Source organism: Vipera berus (assembly GCF_964194415.1).
Source record: "Vipera berus genome assembly, chromosome: 3".
Lineage (NCBI taxonomy): Eukaryota > Metazoa > Chordata > Lepidosauria > Squamata > Viperidae > Vipera > Vipera berus.
Window position 1 is genome coordinate 10,706,600 of NC_138204.1, and position 21,825 is coordinate 10,728,424.

General features: G+C 44.0%; 1 protein-coding gene across 1 annotated transcript in view; it reads right to left on the reverse strand.

Moving 5' to 3' along the window:
* The window catches only part of SS18L1 (SS18L1 subunit of BAF chromatin remodeling complex), a 28,752-nt gene that overhangs the window by 4,955 nt on the left and 1,972 nt on the right, over window positions 1–21,825 (reverse strand). The window contains exons 2-9 of the mRNA XM_081322849.1: window positions 17,175–17,251; window positions 15,458–15,542; window positions 12,574–12,718; window positions 11,174–11,371; window positions 10,583–10,747; window positions 6,735–6,836; window positions 3,902–3,994; window positions 2,189–2,308 (exon numbers count right to left, since the gene is read on the reverse strand). Of these exons, the coding sequence (XP_081178975.1) occupies window positions 2,189–2,308; window positions 3,902–3,994; window positions 6,735–6,836; window positions 10,583–10,747; window positions 11,174–11,371; window positions 12,574–12,718; window positions 15,458–15,542; window positions 17,175–17,251 (985 nt within the window). The remainder of the gene's footprint in view (window positions 1–2,188; window positions 2,309–3,901; window positions 3,995–6,734; window positions 6,837–10,582; window positions 10,748–11,173; window positions 11,372–12,573; window positions 12,719–15,457; window positions 15,543–17,174; window positions 17,252–21,825) is intronic.

Consider the following 21,825-nt stretch of genomic DNA (forward strand, 5'->3'; position numbering starts at 1 on the left):
TTAAGTAACACCAGCTGCCTGCAATTAGTGCAGGTTCGAGTCCCACCAGGCTCAAGGTTGACTCAGCCTTCCATCCTTCCGAGGTAGGTAAAATGAGGACCCAGATTGTTGGGGGCAATTAAGCTGACTTTGTAATAATGCCGCTTGGGGTGTGTGTGAAAGCCCTAATAAGCAGGCATATACATAGAATGAAGGCTACTGCTAAGCTTGTAAGCCGCCCTGAGTCTTCGGAGAAGGGTGGGATATAAATGGAATTAAAATAAAATAAAAAAAATTGAGTCAGCACCAAGTCTAAGACATCAGGAATGGCTTCAGTTGGCCAACAACCTAATGGTTCTTCAGATACTGCCTCTCAATCCATCAGGATCTCCTCTCCAGTTTCAAAATCTGGGAAGTTCGTAACACGGCACCGCTCAGGCATACTTCTCCAGAGTTAATTCGAAGAGAACCAGGAATCTAACTTCCCCATTGACTTTGCTTGTCAGAAGGTCACAAAAGATGACCCCAGGACACTGCGTCTGTCATAAATAAAGAGTCAGTTGCCAAGTGACGAATTTTGATCACGTGACCATAAGGATGCTGAGACGGTCATAAGTGCGAAAAATGGTCATACCTTTTTCAGTGCTGTAATAACTTCGAACAGCCACTGAACGAATTGTTGTAAGTCAAGGACTATGTCAATGCTGCTAACATCGGATGTTCTTGCTTTGACAACAGATGAAAATGCAGCCATTTTCCTCTATTGCTTTTAGAGTTAGAGTTAGAGTTAGTTGATGCTGGGAGGGGGAATGTGGATGAGAGTCCAGCTAGTCATAACAATAATAGCTGTGGGAACCCAAGGTCATTGGGCCCAGAGTTGATAAGAGTTTTGGCGGGCTGGAGAGCTTGGGAGAAAGCCCGTGCTTCAAGCTAATTGGGGAATGTGATTTATGACTGTTTATTGGAGGAGGGAATTGTGCATTGTTACTTAGTATCCAGGGGAGGGGAATTTAGTTTTTGGTTTCGACTATGTAGTGACGATACTTTGTTTCTCGAATAAAATATTTTTTAAGGTAAACAATGCCTCAAAGTTCTTTTGAAGAGTTTCATCTATCAGAACCATGACAGACTACCTGTATTCAACGCCAGAACATCTCCTGGACCTCCATCTTTGTTGGAAACAACTCTCTTGCTCCTTGACCTGCCGTTCTTTACCTTATAGTTCCTCTTGTGAAGTCATCCCTGGCTTTTGATTACTGGCCAGGAATTCAGCTCTGAAATAAAGGACTTCCTTCTAAGCTCTTCAAGCTATCTTATCTTTCAGGCTCTTTCCGTAGACTTGACATACTTTTATTCCAGTTGTGAGGCAAGAACCCCCTTACGGTTTTGCTTTGTGCGAAAGTCTTGATCTGAGTTACAACCATTAGCTTGTGTGTCAACTCTCTTTATGTACTGAACTCCTTTACAGCCTAGCTAACTGCGGCAGTTAGAATCGATGTGCTAATTCACTGAGGTTATTGTTCCGCCTTGAACTAAAACTGCGATAACTGGAGTGTTTAGTTTAGTCTGGATTGGTGTGAAAGTCTCCCCTCAGATACCAGTCATACTGGGTAACCTGCCTTCCAGTTGTGAGCCCAACATTTTCGCTATTAAGCAAGACCGTTTGTTATGCAAGACATTTTACAATCTTTTTTGCCCGGGTTGTTAAGATATTCACTGCAGTCGTTAAATGACTCGTGTGATTGTTAAGCGAATCTGGCTTCCCCACTGACTTTGCTTGTCAGAAGCAGGCTGTGAAGGTCACAAATGGTGATCACATGATCCCAGGACAGTGCAACCACCATGAATACATGCCAGTTGCCAAGCACCCGAATTTTGATCACGCCACCATGGGGACGCTGCAGCATGAACCGTGTGAAAAATGGTCGTAAGTCACTTTTTTCAGTGCCGTTGTAGCTTCCAACGGTCAATAAATGAATGGCTGTAAGTCGAGGACCACCTGTATTGAATATAGTATCATTGTTGGATACCTATACACCAAACCACCAAGAAACAAATCACATCTGAACCTGGTCAGTCTTTTTCAGCACAATCTAATATGAAGACACAAAGGTTCTGGGGATAGTGCCTGTTAAGAATTTCTCCCTGAGAAACTGAAGTCAGAACTGACATTTTCTGGCAAACAAAAGGCAGGATGGGGTGTTCTCACCATATCCTTGCTGTTGCCCTGGATAAGTTTGTTGATTTGAGTATTGCTGCTGGGAATATGTTTGCTGCTGGGCAGCTCCTTGTTGGTATCCGGCTTGCTGCTGGCTGTACTGGGAATTCCCTAAAAGACAACAGATCAGCACAATGGATTGGCAGGGTTATAAGATACACAGGGAAGGTTAATATCCACATTCGGTTTCTCTATTGTCACACAAGAACACCGCAATATCCACATGGAATCAGTGTAACACATAGGCCCTTCCAGGCATCCTAAGCAAACCAAAAGACCCAGCAACCCCAGAAGAAAAAACAGGAGTCAAATAATAACAAACAACAACAACAACAACAACAAACAAACAATAATAATAATAATAATAATAATAATAATAATAATAATAATAATAATAATAATGATGATGATGATAATAATAAAGTTGGAAGGTACCTTGGAGGTCATCTAGTCCAACCCCCTGCTCAGGCAGGAAACCCTATACCATTTCGGACAAATGGCTGTCCAGTCTCTTCTTAAAAACGTCCAGTGTTGAAGCATTCACAGCTTCTGGAGGCAAGGAGTTCCACTGGTTAATTGTTCTAACTGTCAGGAAGTTTCTCCTTAGTTCTAGGTTGCTTCTCTACTACAACATACAATGTGAGGACTGCAACCACTGTGCAGGACAAACAGGCAGAAGACTGGCAGAACGCATCCGTGAACACCAACCGGCAGTCAGAAGACACAGTGAAAATTCTTTCACAACATAGGGTTTCCTGCCTGAGCAGCGGGTTGGACTAGAAGACCTCCAAGGTCCCTTCCAACTCTGTTACTCTATCATTCTGTTCAATCAAGTTTTCAAAAATGCGTGGAGATATTTAAAATGCAGTATGAAAGTACAGTTTCTCGATGTTGCAGGGGTGGGCAACCCACAACAATTTGCCACCCTACCCCTCTCCTTTGCACTTGTAAATGTTACAGTATGAACAAATTGTAAAGAGTGAAAGTTCAAACAAATCTCCCTAAACATCTGTACGTATTTTAAATGAACAATGGATGTTCCTGTGTGAGGGGTCCTTGGTGCTCTCTGAGCTTGCTTGTTTTCTTGCAGATGTTTCATTACCCAAACTAAGTAACATCATCAGTGCTAGCAAGTGGCTTGCCTCTCACTGTTGGTGGGGGCGGTCTTAAGAGATTCTTTGGTTAGGCAGTTTGCTGTTAGCTCTTTGGCAGTTTCTTAATTGGGGTATTGTTAGCTTGATTGTTGGCCTGATGTTAACCTTGGAGTTAATCTATGCTTATCTGGGTGCCGATTGCCAGTGGAGAAGCGCCGGAGTCTTTTTCTCTTTGGGGCTGGTTGATTATCCCTTTTGCATAGACTACAGATGTTGTTAATGTCTATGTGTCGATTGATGGCTGATTTGTCAGAGTGGCTGGCATTTTTGGACTTGGCCTGATCTAGGTTTGTCACATTTTTCCCAACTGAAACTGTGTTAAATCTGTCTATACCATTCCAGACAAATGGCTGTCCAATCTCTTCTTAAAAACCTCCAGTGTTGGAGCATTCACAGCTTCTGGAGGCAGGTTGTTCCACTGGTTAATTGTTCTAACTGTCAGGAAATTCCTCCTTAGTTCTAGGTTGCTTCTCTCCTTGGTAAGTTTCCATCCCTTGCTTCTTGTCCTGCCCTCAGGTGATTTGATTTGCAAGACCGCTGATCCCCTTACCTCCTTCGTAGTAGTGCTGTGTGGAGTCCTCAAATGATCGGTCATAGCTTTGCTCAGAATAAGACGACTGCTGATACGCATAATCACCGTGGCCTATTCTCAGATAACAAAACAAAACATAACAAAAACCCATAAAAGCGATGTCACAAACATAAAGAAAATGATTTCTATGCATTAGAAAAGGAAGAGGCATATATCACGGGGTAAAATGGAGAAGGGACCCCTTATGCCAGACAGGTCAAACACAAGGCCCGGGGGGCCGGATCCGGCCCACAAAGTGGTTTCATGTGGCCCGCGAAGCCATCCTGGAAACAGTGAGGGAACGGCCCCCACTGCCTTGGCCTGAACGATGTAGAGCTGGCCATGCCCACCCAGTAGGCCAGGGGTCTTCAAACTCGGCCCTTTTATGACTCATGGACTTCAACTCCCAGCATTCCTCAGCCAGGTACGCTGGCTGAGGAATTCTGGGAGTTGAAGTCCATGAGTCATAAAAGGGCCGAGTTTGAAGACCCCTGCAGTAGGCCATATGCACTTTAGCCACACCCACCCAGTAGGCCACGCCCACTCAGGCCATACCCACCTGGCCCCCTGAGGGCAACCGCAATGCTGATGCGGCCCTCAATGAAATTGAGTTTGACAGCCCTGCCTTATGCCATATTTGTATCTTGATTTGTGGATCATTCTAATTTACAGCATGCCCGAATGCATTCTAGGTGTTGGGAGTTTGCTGCTACAAACTCTTAAGAGACACTTTGCACCCTTTTACAAACTGCTCTTTTCCATAGAAAAAGGAAATGCCAATAAATTTTTTCCAGTTTTGCAGGATCAAATTACTGAAAGACAGTTGGATAAAACTGCCTTGATTGTCGAGGAAAAAGACAGCAGACTTTAGAAGCAGACGTCTAAAATAAAAACGGATGGTAAGTGTCTGAATTTTTAGAATCGTGAAATTCCCATCGAATGAGAAAGGCAGCTTATGAAATACTCAGCAGCAGAGACTACAATAGAGTTTCTGCTTACAGGTTTCTGCTCCTTTTTAATCATCTAGACCAGGGGTAGGCAACCTCGGCTCTTTTATGACTCATGGACTTCAACTCCCAGAATTCCTGAGTCAGCTATGCTGACTCAGGGATTCTGGGAGTTGAAGTCCATGAGTCATAAAAGAGCCGAGGTTGCCTACCCCTGATCTAGACCAATCACGTTTACTGTCTCCAGGGATATTTTTTTCTCACATTTACCTTCACCAACTCAGAGCTGTGATGCATGTAAAAAGGGTGGGGCTTCGATCATAGGTTACTGGCTGCCATGTTGACTTTATTGGCCCCCTGCCTGCAGGCACCCACTGCACCAACTCAGCTGGCACTGTGACAGGTCACACTGTATTGCATGGGATACAACTACTCAGAGGAGATGCTCACGTACTTTCCAGGAAGGTCACACAATTTCCAGAACAGATGTTATGCCCCTAACTTGGTGCCTTCCAGATGTGTTGCAACAATTCACAGGGATGTCTGCAGCAAGCTGGAATTTTGTAGAAATTTTGTGATGTCAGAGTGCAAATTCCCGCCTTTTCATAACAGAATAACAGAGTTGGACAAGACCTTGGAGGTCTTCTAGTCCAAACCCCTGCTCAAGAGGAAACCCTATGCCAGCGGTAGGCAACCTTGGCTCTTTTATGACTCGTGGACTTCAACTCCCAGAATTCCTGAGCCAGCATGGCTCAGCTTGGAAACCTCTCCCTTTCCCCTCAGCATGGCTGGCTCAGGAATTCTGGGAGTTGAAGTCCACGAGTCATAAAAGAGCCAAGGTTGCCTACCCCTGCCCTTTGCCATTTCATACAAATGGCTGTCCAGTCTCTTCTTAAAAACTTCCAGTGTTGGAGCACCCACAAATTCCTGAGGCAGGTTGTTCCACTGATTAAGTGTTCTGAGTGTCAAGAAATTTCTCCTTAGTTCTAGGTTGCTTCTCTCCTTGATTAGTTTCCATACTTGCATATGATGTCAGCCCCAAGTAAAAAGGAATGAAAAAGGCATGCCGAATTGTAACATATAGTCTGTTACCAGCCCCCACATATTCCTGTGGACTTCACTACTTAAAATGCCCCAGTTTCACGTGAAACACGTGAAGTATTAGTACTGCTTTATAAAGCCTTGTAAGGCCACACCTGGAGTCCTGCATCCAGTTTTGGTCACCACATTACAAAAAAGATGTTGAGACTTTGGAAAAAGTGCAAAGAAGAGCAACTAAGGTGATTAAGGTCCTGGAGACAAAAACATATGAAGAACAGTTGCAGGATTTGGGTATGGCCAGTCTACAGAAAAGAAGGACAAGGGGGCGACATGATAGCAGCATTCCAGTATTTGAGAGGTTGCCGTGAAGAAGAGGGGGTCAACGTATTTTCCAAAGCACCAAAGGGCAGGACAAGAAACAATGGGTGGAAACTAATCAAGGAGAAAAGCAACCTGGAATTAAGGAAAAACGTCTGAACAGTGAGAAGAATTAACCAGTGGAACAGCTTGCCTCCAGAAGTTGTGGGTGCTTCATCACTGGAAGTTTTTAAGAAGAGATTGGACAGTCACTTATCTGAAATAGTGTAAGGTCTCCTGGGGGCTGGACTAGAAGACCTCCAAGGTCCCTTCCAGCTTTATTCTGATTCAGCTAGAATGGGCAATGTCTCACTTAACAACAGAGAAATTATGGGATCCATTGTGATCGTAAGTTGAGGACTATGTAGTTTAAATTAAAATCAACTATATTCAGGTCATAGCTTCAGAGCATGAGAAGTAGACTTTAGTTTATCATTTTATGCAATTCCCCTGTTCAGCACCATTACCGTCAGGATAATATTGCTGGTTCATGGGTTCTGAGGATCCTTGTCCATGACTGTATTGCTCACTATAATATTCCTCCTGACCCATGTACTGCTGAGAAGAACCTGGAAGAGACAGAAAATATTAAGACCATCAGCAGCATTGAAAATTCCTACATTTGGATTAGAGTTGAAAAGATGTTTTTAGGACTCTAAGGTAAAGGTAAAGTTTCCCCCGCACATACGTGCTAGTCGTTTCCGACTCTAGGGGCCGGTGCTCATCTCCGTTTCAAAGCCAAAGAGCCAGCGCTTGTCCGAGGACATCTCCGTGGTCATGTGGCCGGCATGACTAGACACCAAAGGCGCACGGAACGCTGTTACCTTCCCACCGTAGTGGTCCCTATTTTTCTACTTGCATATTTACGTGCTTTCGAACTGCTAGGTTGGCAGAAGCTGGGACGAGTAACAGGCAACTGAAGAATATCATTAAGTCAGATCGGGAAACTTGGTGAGAAATTAGGAATAAAATGTTGTAATGAAAAAGGGGTTAAAGTTTTTAAAAATGTTAAATAACAGAAGGACGTGTCTGCCAATATTTACAATTGAAAGAAAAGATTTAAAGCAGACAAAAAGAGCTGTGGGTATGATTTTGTGAAAAACGAATCGGAAGTCCTACTGTGTGGTAGGATTTACTGCTAAAGTTTTCAAATTGTTATTGAATTTGAATTTGGAGAACGAACATGTAAAGCACTGCATGATTCAGTGGGCAAGAAATTTTGGATATAATGTCACGCTTGAACAATGGGAGAATATGTAGACAAAAGGTTTAAAATTTACATTAAATTATAACTTAAAAGAAATTTTTTATAAGATGATGCACCGTTGGTATTTAACATAGGCTGTCAAGAATGTATAAAGCAGGCATGTCAAACTCGTGACGTCACGTGACGTCGCACGACGTATCAGAACTTTTCCCCATTGCCGAAAATGGGATGGGCGCGGTTTCTCCGTGACGCTCCGGCCCGCGGGCCGGCAGTTTGACACCCCTGGTATAAAGGTATTTCAAATGAATGTTGGAAATGTAAAAGTAAAGAAGGGACCTTTTACTGCTTATGGCGAAGTATCCTATTGCAGTAGGATTCATATTTTAATACAGAAGATTCTCAAAGTGAATATGAAGATAAAACCAGAAAACTTTCTTTTGGGTTTAATGGAAAAAGACTTTGATGCTTGATGGCAGCAAGATTACTTTATGCACAAAAATGGAAGGGCAATTTGATTACTACGATGGATGAATGGCTACAGAAGTTGACGGAGTTCGCAGAGATGGCTAACCTGATTGCTCTTTGAGCTCTCCAGCCCAGGCTGAGAGTTTTTAATTGGGGTTTTATATTTTTCAGGGATTGAATTTAATTATTTTTAATTGTTTTTAACTTTTGTATTGTATTGACGTTTTTAAATACCTTGTAAACTGCCCTGAGTCCTACGGGAAAAGGGCGGTATATAAATTCAATAAACTTAAACTTAAACTTTATTAAAGACAAAAATACTGCTACTTTTGTTTCTGCTTGGAAGCTGCTTCTGGACTTTGTGCTCGAGGTGGGGAAAAAATGATTAAATAGGCTTGTTATAGAAATGGCCAGCTTATGCTATTATGTAAAAGTAAAAAGTTGAGGTTTGATGTTATTATGTTATTCTATGGCACCAAAGGGAGTCGGAGGTCAATGCCTTTTCTTCTCTTTTTCCTCTCCCCCCCCCCACTTTTTCCTTCCCTTTTTCCTCCTCTATCTTCCCTACTATTTTCTTTCATATTTTTGTATCTTATTATGGTATTAATACATAAATAAACTAACATTTATTTGAGAAATTAAGGGACGCGGTGGATCAGTGGGTTGGGACGCTGAGCTTGTTGATCAGAAGGTCGGCAGTTTGGCGGGTCGAATCCCGAGTGCCGCGTAACAGAGTGAGCGCCTGTTACTCGTCCCAGCTTCTGCCAACCTAGCAGTTCGAAAGCACATAAAAATGCAAGTAGAAAAGTAGGGACCACTACGGTGGGAAGGTAACAGCGTTCTGTGAGCCTTTGGCATCTAGTCATGCTGGCCACATGACCACAAAGACGTCCTCGGACAGGTGCTGGCTCTTCGGCTTTGAAACAGAGATGAGCACTGGCCCCTAGAGTTGGAAACGACTAGCACACATGTGCGGGGGAACCTTTACCTTTACTTTATTCGAGAAATTGGAAATAAAGTGTCATAGCGAAAATGGGTTAATGTTTCTAAAAATGTTAAATATCTGCCTTAGGATCTTTAGATGAGATTATGTTTACAAAGTATTATTTTTCACATTTATTGGACATCCTGGAGGGTGAATTGTTTTCTTCCTTCCATTCAACAATGTCTACAGTAATTCTCAGAGACTGCCTGGAAAAAGTTCTTGCAGTTTTGCTGGCAAGATTTTTCAGAAGTGGTTTCGTTTGCTACTGCATGGCCCCCAACCTTTTGGACCCCAGGGACCAGTTCCGTGGAGAGAGGTTTTTTTTCCATGGACTAGAGGGGGCATGGTTTTGCATGCTGCCTGCATCCTGCAGATGGGGCTTCACTTATTTGCATAGTCCAGTTTCTGGCATGCTGTGGCCCAGTGCCAGGCCATGGCCTGGGGGTTGGGGACCCCTGTGCTACTGCCTTCTTCCTAGAGCTGAGAGAAAGTGACTTGTACAAGTTACTTAGTTGGTTTCACGCCCAAGGCAGGACTAGAACTTACGGTTTCCCAGTTTCTACCCTAATGCCTTGTGCTGGACCAGTTTAGAGTATTTAACATTTACAGGGTTAATGTTGTATCCTTCGCAGAATTGTATGTAAGAACGTTTAGCATTTCAAGGATTAAATGCTATTTCCTTAAGAGATGGCTTCTGGGAAACAGTCTAGTTAGTAAATCCTATAGCTTATCTAGAACAGTGGGAGAAGTTTCAAAGTCTATTGCAGGATATCCTGGCTTTATGCTTTTGTAATTATCTCTCTGGATGAATCCAAGCAACAAGGCTTCTTCGATCTGTACGAACATGGGGTGAATCTATCTTTATTTTTTTTACACTGCTAGAATGGACAGATATGCTCATGAACAGATGAACCTAGCAGCAAACGTAAATCTGCCTAGGATTCCTGATCAATAAATTTCTGTTTAAAACCGTTCTGCAGAGTTTATGCTATCTGGATCAGAATTATAAAGCATTTCTAATTCATGGTTCCATCATAGTAAAAAATAAAGCTAGTAGATTGCATCCTCTTCAAAAGTAAAAGTTCCATCATATGCCTTAACCATTACACCAAACTGCTCAAAGGAGGAGGTTTAGTAAGGACTTGTCCAGTGGTTAGAATGCAGTATTGCAGCAAACTCTGCCCACAGTCTGGAGTTCGATCCCGACCAGCTCAAGATTGACTCAGCCTTCTGAGGTCGGTAAAATGAGGACCCAGATTGTTGGGACAGCATGCAAATAATGGTTCTACGTTGTGAACCACCCAGAGATAGCTGTAAAAGCACTGTGGGGCAGTATATAAGTCTAAGTACTATTGCTATTGGTCTCATCAAGCCTTTCAGCAGTGACTGGAATTAAAAATAATTCTTTTCCAACTATGATTTTTCCGAGTACCTTTTAGCAAGGTTTATTAAGATCAAAAGAAGAGGGTTTTCCCCCCCCAAAATTCTGCCAACTGAACCAATTCATACATTAGAGTGTCTGTTATTTTGTTTCCAACAGCTGTCCTTGGGGTGCCATAGGCAGGGAGCCTCACGAGTATTGAGAAGGTTGCTGTTTGCTATTTACACAACAGCCTCTGGGAATCTTTATTGATACGGAAACCACTTTTTGCACTCACCTTGCTGTGAAGCTCTATAAGAGCCCATCGGCCTTTGTCCCATGAGGCTGTTTCCTTGATTACTCTGGCTCATCATGGCAATGGAAGACTGCCCTTGGTAATGTTGGGTTCCTGGTTGCGCAGAGTTGTAATGTGATGTTGCTGCTTGCTGGTGAATCATGGAAACTGCAACACAAAAAAAATGCAGGCTGGGTTCCCATGACCTGCTTAACTTGTCTGCTGAATTCACTGAATTGGCGCAAAGGCCTCAACCGCTATCACCATTAAGTAAGACTGCTTGGGTTGACCGAATGTGCTACGTTCCAGAGAAAGGAACCAGTGTTAATATTAACACCTAGATCCCTCTACACGGTTACTACTGTTGAGCCAGGTATACTGCTACTCTAGACCTCTGCGTTTCCTTTTTCCTGTCTAAGTGCAGGACTTTTACTTTTCTCGCCACTGCGCTTGCATCTCGTATGGGTAGTTCAATTAATTAAATAGTGCAATGAACTGATTGCAATTATTAAAAGCCAAGGTGGGCCCTTGGAGACCAAAGAGGCTGCTTTGGTTAAAGCAGGGCAAGGGGCAAAGAGAGTCAGCCAACTGTACCTGGGTTGGACTGCATGCTGAGATTCGCTCGCGAGACGTAGTTGCCGATTGATCCCTGGCCTTGCATGGCAACGCTCTGAGACACAGGCACCGTGTGACTGTAACTGGGCCCAGTTCCATGGCTGCTGAGGCTCATGCTCAAGGAAGTCGTGGGCAGAGTGTTCTGGCCCGACTGCTGCATAGACACATGGTTGGGACCTAGGTAGAAGGCGAAGCAGGAAAAAGGTGTTCTAGTTTGCAAAACATATTTTGATCAATCAGAATGTCCATAAAGAAAGGGTATATGTGTGTGTGTGTGTGTGTGTGTGTGTGTGTGTTTTGGGTGGAGCACCCAGTCTACCAAATATAAATGTTCCGCGTTTCGCTCCAGTCTAGGAGCATCTTTTGCAGGCAGACGTCACTTACTGTGAACACTGTAAATTCAAAATTTTGTGACTGACAAAAGAGTTAAAGGGAGACTAGTATAGCTATTTCAAGCTCTTTAGCTCTCATCAGCTAGGGGTAAGACTAGCTGATGAGAGCTAAAGAGCTTGAAACAGCTATACTAGTCTCCCTTTAACTCTTTGTCAGTCACAAAATTTTGTACACACACACACATACACACGCACACATACACACACACACATATTTGTGTCACTTTCTCTGGATCTAGCCCAATTCCCTATAACATAATCCTTGTTGAGTTGAGGGAACTAAGCTCTCAGCTCATTTTTAATTCCTGATAATCTAATTTTGTTCTTAGTTGTATGATTTTCTCTTTTTATGGTAAATGGCAAGTAAGTAGGGTAGACATGTACCCAAGATACATGTGCTTTCTTCCTTCATTTTATTGTCTCTTGCTTTGGGATGTTAGTTGGCCAGAACTGTTTGGGAATTCAAGAGGCCCCTAAATAGGATAGATGGATGGATGGATGGATGGATGGACGGACAGACAGAGAGAGGTTTGTCATCTCTTTTCTTCCATGCTACACAAACATTTTCTGGAATATTTTTGCAATGCAACGTAAGGAGAAATGGTTCTGTGCTGATCTGAGACGGGATCAACATTTTCACGCTTAGCTTCCCACATTCTGGGTAACCTGTGGGAAAAAGTCACAGTTGCAGAATCCCAGCTGCTGCTATATAAACTGCAAACATGCAAACTTTTTCCATGGTTTTTGAAATGCGTTGGGCCAATGTCGTTCAAGCATGGCCGCTTTAAGAGGCGTGGACTTCAGCTCCCCAGAATTCCCCAGCCAGCATTGGCTGACTGGGGAATTCTAGGAGTTGGAACTCCACGCCTCTTAAAGTGGCCAAGGTTGAGAAACACTGCATTAGGCTCTAAGCACGCCACCCTGATTGGTTGCAAACCCGCTCCAAGCATCTGTGATGCAGTTGCCAGGCAACCGTGGAACTCTTACCATTGGTAATCTGGCTCTGCATGAGAGAGGATGCTGGAAGCCCCGTGCTGATGGCATCGCTGAGGTTGCTTTGTGAATGGAGAGACTGATTGGAGGCACTCTGACTCATTCCAGTTGGGCCAAGGTTCATGTTTTGTGTTGGTGGCTGTAAGATAGGAACAAGAAGACAAGGTGTTTCTTAAACAAGGGTCCCCAACCTGTGGGCCGTGGCCCACTACTGGATGTAGCCTATTGGCCACCGGGCTGCATGAGTGGCTGGCCAGTGCATGTGTGCACTTGCGTGCGCAGTCCCACTCAAGTGAGTGTTGCCGCGAGTGCTCATGATCCCACTTGTATGACCGCTCACGGCCCCACTCATGCGAGCAACAGGTGTTCATGCACGCGCACACACATGCATCTGCATGCATTCACCCCCCAAAAACCATCGCTTCTTTGCCCCCTCCCCTCACTCCAGGCCGCCAACCACGAAAATTTGGGGGACTGTCTTAGAAGGATCCAGAGGTTTTTTGGGGGTATCTAGAAGGATGGACTGATACAACGTATAGACAGGTAGTCCGCGACTTGCAACAGTTCGTTTAGTGACTGCTCAAAGTTACAGCGGCACTGAAAAATGTGACTTATGACCGTTTTTCACACTTGTGATCATTGCAGCATCCCCATGGTCATACGATTTACACTCGGACGCTTGACAATTGATTCATACTTATGACAGTTGCAGTGTCCCGGGGTCATGTGATTCCCTTTTGCGACCTTCTGACAAGCAAAGTCAATGGGGAAGCCAGATTCACTTAACAACACTGTTAGTAATTTAACATCTGCAGCGATTCACTTAACAAATGTGGCAAGGAAAGTCGTAAAACGAGGCAAAACTCACTTAACAAATTTCTCACTTAGCAACATCAACTTTGGGCTCAATTGTGGTCGTAAGTTGAGGACTACCTCTATTTCACCTTGGTGACTCTAGATACAGTTCCTCACCCAGAATTAAAAACAAAAGAGCAAAACGTAATGTAAACAATAGACAAATCATCATCATCATCATCTATTTTTTAGGTTTGGTTGGAAGAAAAACAAAGTGTGGCCACACCTAAGTCTTTAATGCCTTACACAGAAAGCCAACAGGGTCAGGGATGCTGCTTTAGGTACAACAGAAGAGACACAACTCCTAGGTGCCACTAGATGGCACTGTCTAATAAATAGGACCCAGAAGACATCAACTTTGACAGTTCTGGTATGGTATAGCAAATAGAGAGGGAGACAGAGGGTCCTGTAAATCAGGGGTCCACAACCCCTGGGCCGTGGACCGGTACTGGGCTGCGGCATCCCAGCAACCGGTCTGCACAAACAAGCAAAGTCCCATCCATGGGATGCAGGCAGCACACAAAACCACGCACTCTCCGGTCTGTGGAAAAATCTTTCTCCACAGAACCAGTCCCTGGTGCCCAAAAGGTTGGGGACCTCTGCTGTAAATAACCTGTTTCTGGGCCATGCAGAGCTTTGTAGGGGATCACCAGCACCCTGAGTTGCACTGGAAGTCTCCTGGGAGGCAGCGCGGCTCACAGAGGTGTTACATGTTCAAGTTGTGAAGTGTGGGTCCTTGGTGCTCTGAGCTTTGTTGTTTTCTTGCAAATGTTTCATTACCTAACAAGATAACATCATCACTGCACCAATGATACACGGATGATGTTACCTTGTTAGGTCATGAAACGTTGGCAAGAAAACACCAAAGCTCAAAGAGCACCAAGGACCCCTCTTTTCAACCCAAAGCTACAGATATTCTCCTTTACCAGATCAATTGTGTGTTTTCAATTGCTCCAATGCAGGGGTCTTCAAACTTGGCCCTTTTATGATTGTGGACTTCAACTCCCAGAATTCCTCAGCCAGGCACGCTGGCTGAGGAATTCTGGGAATTGAAGTCCACAAGTCATAAGAGGGCCAGGTTTGAAGACCCCTGCTCCAATTGTTGTTGTTGTTAGCTGCGAAGTCGTGTCCGACCCATCGCGACCCCATGGACAATGTTCCTCCAGGCCTTCCTGTCCTCTACCATCTTCTGGAGTCCATTTAAGCTCACGCCTACTGCTTCAGTGACTCCATCTAGCCACCTCATTCTCTGTCGTCCCCTTCTTCTCTTGCCCTCAACCTTTCCCAGCATGAGGCTCTTCTCCAGTGAGTCCTTCCTTCTCATTAGGTGGCCAAAGGATCTGAGTTTTAGCTTCAGGATCTGGCCTTCTAAAGAGCAGTCAGGATTGATCTCCTCTAGGACTGACCGGTTTGATCGCCTTGCAGTCCAAGGGACTCGCAGGAGTCTTCTCCAGCACCATAGTTCAAAGGCTTCAATTCTTTGGCGCTCAGCCTTTCTTATGGTCCAACTTTCACTGCCATACATTGCAACTGGGAAGACCATGGCCTTGACTATACGCACTTTTGTTGACAGGGTGATGTCTCTGCTTTTTAGTGTGCTGTCTAGATTTGCCATGGCTTTCCTCCCCAGGAGCAAGCGTCTTTTAATTTCTTGGCTACAGTCCCCATCTGCAGTGATCTTGGAGCCCAGGAAAATAAAATCTGTCACTACTTCCATTTCTTCCCCATCTATTTGCCAGGAATTGAGAGGGCCAGATGCCATGATCTTGGTTTTCTTAATGTTAAGATAACTTAACATTAAGAAAACCTGCTCCAATGCATAGGTATAAATCACACCCCACATCACTTGGTCCACAACACCAAAGATTAATTCCACTCCAACCCATATCAGATGCATTTCTGGTTGCCCCCCCCCCCCAACTCTCATAAAGCACAACCAGAGGATTCTGGTCAAACTAATAAGAGTTCTCTTAATGGGCTCATTCAGTAACAAACTTGGGTTGATTTACATGCAGATACTTACAGCAGGCAGCAAGGACTGCATATTCTGATTAGAGTCTGCTATGGTGGCCAAGTAAACCAGGTTTCTGTGTAAGATTTGTTGGTATCTGTAGACAAAAGAAAACAGCACATATCTGAGAAAAAGAAACTGCGTTGGAAATATTTCTCCTTTTAAACCTGCATCTGAACTTGGTACTTGCTTCTTTAAAATCCCACACTTTTTGGCAGCCTTCAAATCACCCCTCACCTGCTTAACTCTAATAAGCAGCAATAAAGTAGCATTTATTCTAAAACTGCTAAGATGTCAGCCCAAGAATAAAAAATGTTGGGTGCATTTTTGATCCTTGTAACTAACTCCATTATCTTTGGACCAGAACTGTTGCCTGACACATTCATCTTTGTTCTGCATTACATGACATGAAAGCTAAAGAGTTACTAAACGGTTCCTTACTCTCTGAGCCTGGTTGTTTTATTGTAGACATTTCATTACCCAACTAGGTAACATCATCAGTGTATCACTGGTACACTGATAATGTTACCTAGTTTGGGTAATGAAACGTCTGCAAGAAAACAACCAGGCTCAGAGAGCATCACGGACCCCTCATTTCAACACTGAGCTACTAATATTCTCCTCTGTCAGTTAAGAAAGACAGAGTTGCTTTGCAGAGACAGAATCAGACACAGCATTAATACATCCAGTGCCAAGGTACTCGCAAAACACACTGGATTTCGAGAGTGGTTGGGGGCTTAAAATGGATGCTAAATATTCCTGGATGATTCCGATCACTGGAATGAAATGGCTTGAAATGGGAAAGGGTGCAAGAAGGAAGGGAAAAGCACCGGAAATTTTAGAGATGCAGGCATGCCGATGCAGCCTTTCAGAATGGGATGAACTAATTTGAGTGTGCATTTCATTATGTTATGCTTTGTTGTCTGCTGAACCCAAGTGGAAGTTACACAACCTCTTAGATCAGGGGTGCCAAACTGCCGGCCCGCAGGCCAGATGCGTCAGGCCAAAACCGCGCCCACCCCATTGCTGGCAATGGGGGGGGGGGGAAAGTCACAATACGTCGCAACACGTCACGTGACGTTGCGAGTTTGACACCCGTGTCTTAGACTAAGCTAAACTGGATTTTGTAATTTGGGGTTGAGCTTTGGTTGAGAGACCAGCCATTGCTTTAAGCTATTAGGTGACCCCAACTCTCACGTTAAAGCTAGAATTTCATTCATAGGTGTAGCACAAAGGTAAAACAGATCTCAGACCAAATGAAACATGGTTCAAAACAGTCACCTTTAGAGACAAATGCTTTAGAGCAGGGGTCTCCAACCTTGGCCACTTTTAAGACTTGTGGTCTTCAACTCTTAGAATTCCCCAGCTAGCATGGCTGGCTGAGGAATTCTGGGAGTTGAAGTCCACAAGTCTTAAAGTAGCCAAGACTGGAGATCCCTGTGTTAAAGGCCAAGCGAGTCTATGGAGAAGAGTAAAATAAATCAAGATAGCTGCCGTAATATATAGAAGAAACGGGGCTTGGAAGATGTGGTTGCATCCACCATCTTGATTTTTCTGACCCCTTTGCCTCCCTCTAAATAGAACAATGTGAAGATCCTGGCTTAAGACAAAGCAATTGTGGGTGTTCTCTACATTAGCAATAATGAAGATGTTCATTTGCTGACAGTTGGCCAGGAATTGACTGACAATCTCACCATATTTTAGCACCAACCTAGAAATTCATACTCACTGGGTACATTCTGCTGTTTTGCCCTTGCTCTGATAGTCCATAATGCACTGTATCAGATGGTGATTTTCATCCAACATCTGGATTTAAAAAGCAACAAAAAAGATCAAGCCATTACCGATTGAAACGGAGCTGAGAAATTCCATTTGATCCTGCTAAACATGCAAGATACTCCTTGCACAGTCTTTATGCCTTAAGTACCGTACTATGAAATCTAAACAAGCAATTAGCAAAAGTAGTGGAACAGCATTCGCGCTAATGGAAATGAAATGTTTCACCATCGTCTACATTATTTTTAATTTTTAAATTTGATTTATCCTGCCTTTATTTTTGTCCGCTCAAGGCAGCACATGTAGCAAATGTTCCCACCTGTTTTCACCTACACAACAACCCTGTGAGAAAAGAACAAGAAAGTCCAGTTGCCTTGTGAAAAAGCATCTTTGGGATAACAGTGAGATGGGTTGAGCTCAGTGGTGGGATTCAGCTGGTTCGCACCACTTCGGCAGAACCGGTAGCTAATTTTTTGTTGCCCTTGGCCCAGAACTGACTTCCGGAAGCGGCATCCACACAGAGAACTGGTTGTTCACCTATTTGAATCCCACCACTGGTTCTGCTGTAAAAAGAGGAACTGGGCCAAAGTCACCTGCTGGCTTTATGCATTCTCATTGATATTGGTCAATGAAGTCTTGTAAGGTGAGCATCTTCTCCGGGTCCAGGTTTTTTTCAGCAGAAGCTACTCATATTAAACCTAGGAGTTCATCATTTTAAAATGTGTGCTCCAAATTTAGAGGCAAATCATATTTATGTGTCTTTTCAACCTTGCAAATGGAATGGCTCCGGTAATTTGTTTGCAAAATGCAAAGCTGGTTCGGAGGTGTCCACTGGGTAGGTGTCAAAGAGATCATGTTTATCAAAATCCCACTTCTTTTTATTTGCATCATGATGAAGGTAAAAAAGAGGGAGAGCTTCAGCTGCATGATCGTGGCTGCCATATTGATTTTTTTTTCATCCCCTTGGTCTGGACATGGCCGACGGTATTGAATGGCTTCACCCATTCAAAGTAGCTGTGCGATGGTGTGCTGCTTTTGCTTTATTACAGCCATTGTAGATTGTCCTCTAGTTCAGGGCTTTTCAACCAGTGGTACGGGTACCACCTGTGGTACATTGGCACCTGGCAGGTGGTACGCAACCATCCTAGAAAAGTGGTAGCGGGGGAGGGGAATGAGCTGAACCGGTGGCAGCACCGCACAAGCCTGAGCGAGAGATGGCTGGAGCTGCAGGGCTGTCAGGGCTCAGCGGAAGTGCCAGGATCAGTGTTTCTTCGGGGCTGTCAGGGCTCAGTGGAAGCGGCAGGATCAGTGCCAGGCTCCAGCTGGAGCTTGGCACTGATCCTGGTGCTTCTGAGCCCAGAAGAAGTGCCAAGCAGCTGGAATGTTGCAGCATCTCCAGGGTCTTGTGATTTACATTCAGATGCTTGGCAACTCATTCATATTTATGATGGTCACAGTGTCCCAGGGTCATGTGAAATGACCAAAACCTGCTGCAACCACCCAGCAGACGGGGGGGGGGGAATAAAAACCAAACACCCACCCCTTCCCACCCCCGCTGCTAATCCTCAACAGAAATGCTCACAACAATGAAAACCTCGAACAGGAGGAAGAGCACTGCCAGGCAGGCAGACAGGTGTCTTGCTCGGCTGTGGCTTTTTTCAGTGCCATTGTAACTTCGAACAGTCACTAAGCAAACTGTTGTAAGTCGAGGACTACCTGTACTTCATCACTTTTTCCTCTTTTTTTTGTCATCAAGTTTTTGACACCTTGCTAGGTGACTGGTGGTACTCGGATGCTGCCATATCCTAAAAGTGGTACAATGGGTGAACTGCTCTAGTTTACGGTTTGATGAACTTGTATAGATAGTCTTTGAATTACGGTCATAATGGAGTCTGCCCATCAGAGTTGTGAATCATGACGGTTGTAAATCAGGTCACCAGCATTAATGACCCAATTTCATGACTTCTTTGGTTGTTAAGCGAATCTGTGGCTGTTAAACAAAAAACTAATCAAGGATAGAAGCAGCCTAGAACTAAGGAAAAACTTCCTGACAGTGAGGACAATTAATCAGTGGAACGGCTTGCCTCCAGAAGTTGTGGATGCTCCATCACTGGAAGTCTTTAAGACAGGAGTCTTCAAACTTGGCAACTTTAGGATTTGTGGACTTCAACTCCCAGAATTCCTCAGCCAGCCCTGGCTGGCTGAAGAATTCTGGGAGTTGAAGTCCACAAGTCTTAAAGTTGCCAAGGTTGAATACCCTTGCTTTAAGAAGAGAGCAAGGGGTTGGACTACTAGAAAACCTCCACATTCCCTCCCAACTCTGTTTTTCTGTTTGCTGTGGCTACGGTTATTCTAAAAACTGGAAGTAAATGCCAATTTTTGGCAAAACGGTCATAAAACACGGTCATATTACCAGGAGACTCTGCCAACATCTGCAAATGTGGTTTGGTTGCCAAGCACATGAAATGTGGTCACATGACTGCGGGGGGGGGGGGCTCTAGCCATTGGAAGTTCATCTCTGGGCTCTAAGTACCCCAGGTACATCTGTTGTAAATTTGAATGGTTGCTAAGTGACCAGTCTCTAAGTCAAGGACTACCTCTAACTTATTTATGAAAATATGGATAGAAAAATGGTGACGTCTCACATTGCATGATGTGATGTATGCATTGCATCGCAATTCACAATAGTTCGCAAATGGCAATGGATGAGTTCACACACTGGATTAAACCAGAGTCAAAACCAGCCATTAGATTCACTTGTGACCTTAATATGGTTTGATTTGGGATGGATATATTACAGGAAATCATACTATTGTGTTAATCGTGTTGAAACAAGCTAAGGTTCAACGTAATGTGTGAATCCATTGTCAAAGCAATATATATATATATATATATATATATATATATATATATATATATATATATATATATATATATATATATATATATATATATATATATATATATTTGTAAGAGGGATAAATATGAATAAAATAGAGGGGAAAAACTGCTTGAGAAAGCAACCAGGATTCTTATCAAATTCAAGGCCATTATCCTATCTTAATAAATGGCTACATTCACAAGACACACTGAATAACAAACTAAAGGATCAGATTTCAGCATTTTAGCCTAGCATGTTAAGCTCCAGCTGTGGTGATGGTCACAGAGAGCAAGAAAAAATGTGTTAATTCCATAAATCACAGCTGAGTTAATTAGACTAGAGTGCGACCATACATGGCTTATGCATAAACCCAAACAATGCATGGTGGTAATTGGCCAATTTGCTCATCCTTAAGAGCCACACTTCCTTTTCTTTAGAAGTCAATGGAATTGTCTCAAAGGTGCTTTGTTCCCAAGAGGCACTTATGACCGTTACAGCATCCCCAGGGTCATGTAACCCAAATTCAAAGGCTTGGCAATTGACTCATATTTATGACGGTTGCAGTGTCCGGGTTCACGTGATCACCTTTGGCAACTTTCTAACAAGCAAAGTCAATAGGAACATCAGATTCACTTCGCACTCGTGCTACTAATTTAACAACTGTAGTGATTCACTTAACAACGGTGGCAAGAAAGTTTGTAAAATGGGGCAAAAATTCAGTTAACAAAAGTCTCATTCAGCAGCAGAAATTTTGGGCTCAGTTGTGGTTGTAAATTGAGGACTAGCTGTAAATAAGAATGCCACTGAGGTAACGTTTGAGGTGGTGAATTTGGCAGCTCCTAGTCCAGGGGTGTCAAACTCAATTTCATTGAGGGCCGCATCAGCATTGCGGTTGCCCTCAAGGGGCCGGGTGGGTGTGGCCAGGGTGGGCATGGCCTAGGTGGGCATGGCCTAATGGCTAGAGTGCGTATGACCTACTGGGTGGGCATGGCCAGCTCTACATCGTTCGCATCAAGGGTGCCTATGGGGGCCTAGGCAGGAGTGGGACAGATCTGAGGGTCTCTGGGCCAGGGCCAGGGCCAAGGCAGTGGGGGCCGTTCCCTCACTCTTTCCAGGATGGCTTTGCGGGCCGCATGAAACCACTTCGCGGGCTGGATCCAGCCCCCGGGCCTTGTGTTTGACATGTCTGTCCTAGTCCATCCAGAGGCACAGAAACTAAATGGATGACTTTGGCCAGTCACTCCTTTTCCCGTGAACTAAATTAAAAATAAATACAGTATAACCCAACTAGGCTAGAGCAGCATAGTAGATTACAGTCAGTAATCTTCAGTAAAGATGCACAAGACAGATGCACAAGACAGATTCCAGCCAATAATAGTAACAATTATATCTGGGATGATTTTTTTCAAAGTACTGTCCGTGCCACCTCACACTTGCTAGGGCTTCATTACCTTGTGGTGACAGTCTGGACTTGGGGAAGTGTGGATGGGAGGAGGAATGGTTGGGGGGTGGGGAAGCGAAAGTTTTAACTGCTGTATCTTCCTGAGACACTGCTTCAAGGTCACCCAGCTGGGAGAAAAAAGCATCTGCACACCAACCTACTCTTGAAATGACAGTTCTGAAAACATCTTGCTTCAACCTGACTGGACAGGAGGGAGGTGTCAGCGGTGGGAGGCAATTAAGGGAGGGAAAAGTTGAACTTAGGGATTTTGGTGCGCGATTC